Genomic DNA, 9,759 nt, shown 5'->3' with positions numbered 1-9,759 from the left:
GTTAATTATAGTGTGTGAGGCGGGGGGGCAACTTGTCTATGTATAACAAAAAATACCATCTCTCCCCTGACCACAGAGCTGAGAGTAGAATTATGAACTGCTGAGGAATCATGTGAATGAAGGAACGTTTACATGAACAATCTTCGTCATACCTCAAATGGATGTCAAACTTACGAACGAATAAATTAAAACTGAATAAATAATAAGAATGTGAGACTAACATAAGTGATGTAAGGCTTACGCCGTTACATTTAATTATGTTTTTGTTTTAAATGTGGTGGTTCTACTTTATTTACTTTATAGCACTGCTTTTTCTCCCTTAACCACTTAACAAATCAGTCCCCAGAACACTTCATTTCCCTTCACTGAACTGTGCACACTAAGAGTTCAATGGCACAAATTATTCCAAAGCTCAGCATGTTGTGAAACCCGGCCTGCCTTTATCTAGACATGGCCCTCCCCTTTTGATTTAATGTTTGCCCTTTTAAACCAAGAAAAACAGGAAACGTTCTAGTGTCATTTGTGAATTGAGGACAACCATGGCTTTATTTTCATTTTTAACACCAGTGTTTGCTGCAGTAATATGTGTTTTGCTTGTGGCAATATTACAGAGCATGAAAAAGTCCAGAGAAAAGGGAACAGAAGACAAGGACAGGAAAAAAGAATCTCAGCCATGGGTTGATCAAGATCTCCAAGACAACACAGACTTGCCTACAGAAGAAGATGGTAAGAAAATATGTCTAGCAGAATAGTCATGGGGGTCTAGTTATGGCAGGGTAAGGATGTCACTTTATATATTGTTTTTGTCTGTGAAATACAGTGCTGTGAAAAAGTATTTGCCCCCTTTCTGATTTATTTTACTTTTGCATACTTGTCACACTTAAATGTTTCAAATCACCAAACTAATAATATTAGACAAAGATAGCCCGAGCAAATACAAAATGCAGTTATCAAATGATAATTTCATGTATAGAACAAAAAAGCTATCCACCCTACCTGCTCCTAAATGAAAAAGTAATTGCCCCCTTAGTTACTAAATCAACCAAATTTAAATAACTGGGTTTAATTTCACTAAAAACAACCAGGCATGACTACTGCCAGCTCCTTTGAATCCCAACATCAATTTAATTAAACCTGTCTTGCATGGTGAAGTAACCTAAAAGGTCTCAAAAAGGAGGACATGGATACACAATCTAACGAAATTTAAGAAAAAGAAAGCCATTGACATATATCACGCTAGAAAGGGTTACAAAGCCATTTCTAAGGCTCCGGGACTCCATTGGAGAAAACTTGGAACAGTGGTGAACCTTTCCAGGAGTGGCTGGCCTACCAAAATTCCTCCATTAGCGCATCAACACATCATCCAGGAGGTCACAAAAGAACCCAGACCAACATGTAAAGAAATGCAGGCCTAACTTATCTCAGTTATGGTCAGTGTTCATGATTTCACAATAAGATAAAAACTGTGCAGAAAATGGCATCCATTAGAAAGTTGCAAGGTAAAAACCATTGCTGACCAAACACAACACAAAGGCTTGTGTCAAATTTTCCAAAAAAAATCTTGATGACCCCCAAGAATTTTTTGGATAATATTCTGTGGACTGATGAGTCAAAAGACATGGGGCATTATATGGCATAAAGGAACACAGCATTCCACAATAAGAACATCATACCAACAATCAAACATAGTGATGGTGGTAGTGTGACGGTCTGGGGCTGCTTTCCTGCTTCAGGACAAGGGTGACTTGCCATAATTGATGGAAACAAACGTTTGATTGTAGTTGTTGCCACCAAAGTTGGCACAACCAGTTATTAAGTTTAGGGGGCAATTACTTTTTCTCATGGGTAACATAGGTTTTGGTTAATTCTTTACCTTCAATAAAATAAAAGCTGCATGTTGTGTTTACTCAGGTTATCTTTCTCTTATATTAAAATTAGCTGGGTGATCAAATAAGCAAAACCAGAACAAACCGGGAAGGGGGCAAATACTTTTCCACAGCACCGTGGAACCTACACTGCATTACACTGAACACTGACCATTTACTCAAGCTTTTTGGTGTTTATACATATATATATATATATATATATATATCGTATTTGCTCCAATACTGCAACGGAAGTTGTCTACGCGAATCGGGTAGAGCTCTACGCGCTGCCCAGACTAAGCACCGGGGACTCAGATGCAGGGGACCTGGATCCTCCTGTGTTATGCCCCCCTCCCCCAACTTACTGGTGCTTCTGAGTCCCCGGTGCTTAGTCCGGGCAGCGTGTAGAGCTCTACGCCATTCGCCTAGACAACTTCCGCTCAAGCCTCCTGAAATGCCTTATACCTCCCTATATGCCACTCTGCCCCATAATATGCCTTTTAACCCCCTAAATGCCAGAGTGGCATATAGGGGTATAAGGCAATTCTGGAGGCAGAGTGGCGCATATGGGGTCAAAAGGCATATCATGGGGCACAGTGGCATATAGGGGGCATAAGGCATTTCTGGGGCAAGCCTGGGGGCAGATGTGCATAACTGGGGGGGCAGGTTGTAAAAAAAGGAAATAAAAACAAAATATTTTTCTCAATCATAGCTTTTATTAACAAACAATTGTTCACATAGTTTACATGAATTAACATTTACTGTAAAACTTTTTTCATATAGGGTCGTCTTATATTCAGGCTTACTTTTTTTCCTAATTTAGTATTCAGATTTTGGGGTGTTGTTTTATAATCAGGGTCGTCTTATAATCGAGCAAATACGGTATATATATATATATATATATATATATATATATATATATATATATACCATGTGGCCTGCAATTGTAACACCAAAAAGCTTGAGTAAATGGTCAGTGTTCAGTGTAATGCAGTGTAGGTCCTGCAGTTTCAGACCTAAGAAGTAGAGGTATGTCCCCAATAATCTATGAGGAAGAGGCTTGTGGTGGTCCTTTACACACCCTGTTGGAGACCTATGGAATTAAAAACGAAGTCTCACCTCATGCATTAAGTACTGCCAACCACTTTACTAATGCATAATGTTATTAGAGATTCCCACTGTGGAATACCTCAGTGTTTGTAGTTGTAATTTGAATTTATGAATATGTGTATTTTCCACATGCCAATTACATGTCTTCTTTCTTATTTTTATTGCGTGAAAAAAGGAGAAAATGACTGGCAAGACCCAGATGAAGGAAGTATTGAACATATTACATTCTCTCCAGTCCGCTACTCTGAAGAGGAAATGGTGAGAAGATCAAAGGAGTTCTATGAACTTCTCAACCAAAGAAGATCTGTCAGGTTTATCAGTGGCAAGCCTGTTCCTAGACAAGTTATTAACAATATCATCAGATCAGCAGGTAATTCAACAGCATATTATTATTACCAAAATAACACTATACCATATATACACAATGTATTATTTATTATACACAACTATGATTTATTATCATTATCATATTACCCCCCACCCCCCGATTGTGAGCATTCACAGCTATGGCAGCCATGTTCTTCACCTCAGGAAAAAGTCTTGCAAGTTTAAAGGTGCACACAAATCGTATGTTATAGATGAAAGTCTTGAGGTTTCCATGTGTGTAAATTATGTTTTGGTGCCTTAAAAAACAATAGCCCCTGAGGTAGTTTTAGAACAGCTTATCACCACACAGGAACAATTGTCTTATACCTGCTAAAACTTGCTGATTCTTGAAAAGCTGTCATAGGCAGGGGAGACTCAGTCGGACATTTATGAATAGCTATAGTTGTCCCAAAATATTTAGGTTTTCTTATATAAAGTGTAAGCTGTTTATATGGTTGTCGACAAATTATAATTATAGCAAAACTATAAATACTGGCCTGATGAAACCCTTACACTCAAAGGGTTAAACATTGACCAACTTTGAGTTGTATAAGGTATATTACAGGTATACAGGTAGCCTGTCAGCTACAATGCCCCAAAAAAGTTTAAATTGAAAGATTTGTGATTTTGCGTCACTACCCAATTGCTTCATGCCAGCCATGAAATCAATGGGAACGATTTCTGCACGTGTCTGTAAGGCCTTGTTAGACCTCCTGGGACATTTGCATAACTCAGTGACGGAGCAATTGCACACTACTGTGCAAGAGATGTCCCATTCAAATAGTTGGGGGGGGGCCTGAAAGACATCAAGTCTATTCCCTATATTTATCTGCATGCAAAAAAAATGACACTCTAGTATCATCTGCATTAAGATGCATTTGATGGCTGTAGTGCTCCTTTAATTTTATATCTCTAAGTTCCTTTCCATTCTTGTAAACTCACAGTGCAAGTTTATGCATTTTTATGTTCAATACAACCGTTCTTAATGTCATAGGAACATCTCCTAGTGGAGCACATACTGAACCATGGACTTTTGTAGTCGTTGAAAATCCAGAGGTAAAACATAAAATCCGGGAGATCATTGAGGAGGAAGAAGAGATAAATTATCGGAAAAGAATGGGAGACACATGGGTTCACGACCTAAAGAAACTGAGGTAGAATATTGCTTACACAAAGTTCCATATGCGTTGTCATAACATCTTTACAAGAAACTTTGTTAATTAATGAAGGCAAGTTAAAAGTTAAGTTGTCAGAACAGACTCGCTTCAGTAACATTCACAAACCAACTTGTATGTTGATTCTTATACAAGGTTTTACAAGTGTATGCAACTTAAAATTTTGCTAGTTGCAGGCGAGGGCATGTAAGTTGAATAACAACTTACATATCCTCCCATGGATTTTGCAAAATTAGTGCACAACACAACACAGTTTTTTTTAAGTTCTCATTTTTGACCCAGTTACCAGAACGATTACCCAGTGCATCGTTCTGACAGACATTGCAGACACTCATGCAATAGTGTGTAATACAAAGCAAGAGTTTTTTTTCTTGAGTAAATCTTGCTATTAGTGAATTTGTGTCTTGGATCTGCATGTGCAAGTTTGCCACATGCAAAGTCTTGGTTTTTATCAGAATTGCTACCATAACTACCATTGCTACCCTAACTATTGTTATGTGGTCTTCAAATAATGTACTTACAATTTTGCTTTGTTTGTTGGTTTTTTTTTAAGGACAAACTGGGTGAAGGAATATCTAGATACTGCTCCCTTCTTAATCCTGATCTTCAAGCAAGTTTACGGGATACTTTCCAGCAATAAAAAGAAGACACATTATTACAATGAGATTAGTGTCTCAATTGCATGTGGAATACTACTGGCAGCCATTCAGGTGAACTCCATGATCACAACATTTGGGGGATTAATTAGTATATGGTGTCAAATATGATCTTCTTTAATAAGCATTTAGCTTTCAATGTTTCTGAGATTTTTAAACCCTGAAGTTTGCTGCTCATTTGAACCTCTCAGTTCTACATTTGTTCACTGAGATCAATTAAAGTAATAGCAGCCAGTGACATGTAAGCTGTTTGAACATTGCGATTGGTTCCAACAGGACTGCTAAAGTACATGGCATAGTTTCCAAGATTTGAAAATAATCTCCAGGTACACTTTGCAACACAGCTATCAAATACTTTTTAGTACACTCACGGTTCCAAAGTTAGCATTAATTAGCTCCGTCTAATTATTATGGTGCATATTATATCACCAAGTTCACTTGCCATGGCACCCACAGGAGTTGCTATTGCCATGAACCCTGTAGGCACAGCATGCTAATGTGCCAGTAAGGGGCCAAAAAAAGATTCTTTTTACAATACCTCTTGAATTAAAATACATTTATTTTTGCTTAACAAGCTGAGGGCTTGCATATGATGTCATATCCCTGGTGCTCAGCATCAATCACCGGCACACAGGAACAGGCCTCACACCCCCTTCATTTTAGGCCGTTAGAGGAGATCCTTGATCTCCTTAACAGGCCATGCACCATACACTCACTATTGCTGATTACCCTGGACTGTCCTGGGAAAAAGGTACAGTTGGCATCTATGCAAATGCAGTACATAGCTTCAGTAATTAATGCACACGCTGATTTACATGCAGTAAAATGCATTGTAATGCATGCATCTAGAAATAGAGCAATTTACTACATTGTAAAAATCCTGTCATTACTTATTTTTTGTTACTGTAATTGTGTTCGGTATCATTTCTCTTGGGGCAGCCAACAACCTTTGAAAATCATTTATCTAGTTTAGAATAGCAACATAAGGCAAAAAAACACTAGATATACAAACTTAACCCACCAGTCATAGTGTGCTGTCTTTTAGTATATTGCTTATAGCCTTTGGTGGCTTCTGCCATTGGAGGGAGTCTAGAAGAGCCATGCGGAAGAAAAGTGGGAGATGCAGTACTGATGTCTAACCTTTTTTTAGGCCTTATGGCAAGAGGGGAAGGCAGGAAGGGGTGTGCTTGGGAGCCCAACCATACTGTATGGCTCTTTAGGTTATGGGCGGAAAAGTAATAATAACAGTATCCCATCTGTAATGGACAAATATTACTGTCCTAGTCTACTATGTTATGTCTACTACTACATGTTTGCAAGCCACCTTCACAGTCATATGGAGAAGCAAGGTATTGAGGCACACAATTCTGATGTACAGTAGATTACAGTTTAAGCATTTTTCACAAAGTTCTTTTTGTTTTTTTTGTATTTATTTTTTTTGGATAAGGGACACTGGATTTTTGCCTCCTCCTCCTCCTGCCTCCAATCCACGATAATGGATTTATAGCAACACAGTTTGTTACCATGCACATACAAAATGTTCTTCTTTTTCTTTTGTGTTTTAGAATGCTGGTTTGGTAACAGTGACCACTACTCCTCTAAACTGTGGACCTCGTCTCAGAGTATTGCTTGAGCGTCCAGTTAATGAGAAATTACTTATGCTACTTCCTGTTGGTTATCCAAGCCAAGATGCCACTGTGCCAGATTTGCAGAGGAAGCCTCTAGAAGATATTATGGTGGTTGTCTAAATGGCCTATACTAGCTACATAATACTGCAACAAAAAATGGTGCCCAGCTTACATTCCCAATGCTTCTCTCTCATCAGCTAATAATCATGATCATTCGTTCTTTCTATGTGAAATGTAAGATGTAATGTAAGAATGGCATTTTAAAAGGTTCTTTCTGCCAAACTATTTGCACTATTGTACGAAAAGATGAAATATATCCTAACCTTTAATGTATTTTGTGTAAACTGGAAAAGTTTACTATTTAATGCAAAGGTCAAAAATATTAAAAATAACAAAAGTTATTTTTAACATACATACCAAATACTTCTAGCTAACATTTCTTGGATATTTTCTTACTGATATGCCTTTGGACATCAGAATTTGGAATGATTGTTCACACACTCCTAATGCATTCTTCCCTAGTGGATGGAGTTGGGATTAAACCGATGTGTGAACTGCTCATGTTTGGAAGGGAATGTTGTATATCTTGTTTTTTGGATGGTGACTTTCCCTAGGATGAAGATGAGGACTGAGGAAGATAAGGACTAATGGTCATTGCTAGGTTTAACATTAAAGGATGAGCCCTTTGAGTGGTTGGACAGAGAAAATCACCCTAAATGTTTGGGATATAAATTATTTAATTTTCAAATTTGTTCCACCGGCCAAAGATGAAGGCATGGGATCGGGTTCATGCCTCTCCAAAGAGTTTTGTAACACTTAAATTCTCCACCTGACTTGGCAAGTAGCAGGTTGATTACAGATACCCTCAAGGACATTTTCAAATGATCTTGCACCTGTCTATCCTACTGAACAGAGGTAAAGGGGGTACTTTTGGGCACAATAACCCCCGTCCCCACTGCACACACAGTCACCTCCCCTCCACCGGTTAATAGGTGGTCCTAGAAATGCCAATTTTGTACTTACACAAACCATGATTTGGTGGGTGCTTAGAAGTAACCATGCATCTCTTGGACTCATCTAAATTTTTCAACTTGTATCCAGTCAAATGTATAATACATTTGATCTAAGAGCATATTTTTTCCTAAGAAAATATTGGACCACATTTCTACAGAATTTTCCTGATGGTTGGCACTTTATTGCGTTACAATGCTTAGTTTCTAATATGTTATTTTGAATAAAGCTATGGGGAATTCTACTTCTTGAATGGTCTTATTGTCTTTATTGGCCTTTCTCATGCTCTGCTTTAGACGTGGTGTTAGTTGATTAATATTTCCCAAATCACTTTGCAACATCATTGTTTTAAATACCGTATTGGCTCGGATATAGGCCGCCCCCGTATATAGGCCGCACCCTAAAAGTTTGGTGCTTTTTTAAAGAAAAAGTTTTTTTCTTTAAAAAAAGTACCAAAAAACATCCTGCCACTCTGTCCTCCCCCCTCCCCGAGATACGCTGCCACTCTGTCCTCCCCCCCTCCCCGAGATACGCTGCCACTCTGTCCCCCCCCCTCGAGATACGCTGCCACTCTGTCCTCTCCCCCCCGAGATACGCTGCCACTCTGTCCTCCCCCCCTCCCCGAGATACGCTGCCACTCTGTCCTCCCCCCTCCCCGAGATATGCTGCCACTCTGCCCCCCCCTCGAGATACGCTGCCACTCTGTCCCCCCCCCTCGAGATACGCTGCCACTCTGTCCTCCCCCTCGATATGCTGCCACTCTATCCTCCCCCCCCCGACTTACCAGAGCAGACTCCCTGGTGTCTTACGGGGCCGGAGGGGGACATCTATGCACATCGTGTATACAACTCCCGGTACCGGCACTCAGCGGAAGTGCCGGCACCGGAAGTTGTATACGCGTATTGCGTAGATGTCTTCCGCCGGCCCTGCAAGACACCCGGGAGTCTGCCCTGGTAAGTCGGGGGGGTTAGAATGCATCGTGCGCACGTTCACCGGCAACGGCGCATCGCCGCTGCCGGTGAACGTCCGTGCGATGCGCTTAGACAACCTCCCGTGCCGGTACTCCCCCCGTGGAAAGTGCCGGCAGGGGAGGCTGTCTGAGCGTATCAGACAGTAGGATACAGGTCCCCTGCACCGCTGCGGGGGATCTGTATCCTAACCCAGCTGCCTGCCCGCCGCCCGGGACTGCATGTCCCGGGCGTCGGGCGCTAGACCCCGAATATAGGCCGCACCCCCACTTTAAAGACTTAAAGTGGGGGAAAAAAGTGCGGCCTATATTCGGGCCAATACGGTACATGTTATTTAAGTTATATACATGTCTCAAATAGATATAGAACTGGTGTAGATATGTGATAATCAGATATTACTTTTAAGGTCATTAAGATAATTTGCTTCCGAAATTGTTGTTTACATTCACCAGTATAGATTTATATTTGATTCCTTAAGTATTTTTTATATGTAAGGCAATATATTCCCTTTTAATATTGAGAAGAATGACAACTAGGAAACTAAGTAATTTTTTGACTTGTGCATTTGTATTCGGGAGAACATGAAAACAATCATGAATGTTAGGTTTTTGTTCAAACCGAATACTGGCAGAGGGTAAATGTACACAAAGACGAAGAAGCACATCATGAAGAATCTTCATTTCTACGTGTTTGTCTGCGTAAATATCTCCTGTCTGAGACAACTGCTCTGAGCAACGTGGCCTGGGAGGAACAACGATTTGAGTCCCCCTGGCAAAGGGAAGGGCAAGGTATACTTGGAGCAACTTGGCCTGGGGAGACCAATGGCTTCAGCCCCAGGAGTTAAAGGTCCGTAACAGCGACTCTATTGGTCCCCGGCGGGGGGCTCATCTGGCATCAACCAATGAAGAGCAGCTGCCCTTGTGGTTAATGCCAGAGGAGTCCCCTGCCGGTGGCCAATACAATCGGCCTTTAAAATCCTG

At 40.4% G+C, this 9,759-nt stretch overlaps 1 protein-coding gene across 1 annotated transcript; it reads left to right on the top strand.

Moving 5' to 3' along the window:
- The first annotated feature begins 404 nt into the window (after nucleotides 1–404).
- Nucleotides 405–7,510, top strand: IYD (iodotyrosine deiodinase). The gene is made up of 5 exons (XM_053461220.1): nucleotides 405–726; nucleotides 3,151–3,345; nucleotides 4,336–4,495; nucleotides 5,070–5,226; nucleotides 6,738–7,510. Exons 1-5 carry the CDS (start codon nucleotides 540–542, stop codon nucleotides 6,918–6,920), a joined length of 882 nt encoding a protein of 293 aa, XP_053317195.1. The 5' UTR covers nucleotides 405–539; the 3' UTR covers nucleotides 6,921–7,510.
- Nucleotides 7,511–9,759: the final 2,249 nt, after the last annotated feature.

Source organism: Spea bombifrons, chromosome 3, assembly GCF_027358695.1.
Source record: "Spea bombifrons isolate aSpeBom1 chromosome 3, aSpeBom1.2.pri, whole genome shotgun sequence".
Classification (NCBI taxonomy): domain Eukaryota; kingdom Metazoa; phylum Chordata; class Amphibia; order Anura; family Pelobatidae; genus Spea; species Spea bombifrons.
This window is presented reverse-complemented; position numbering and strand designations above follow the sequence as displayed.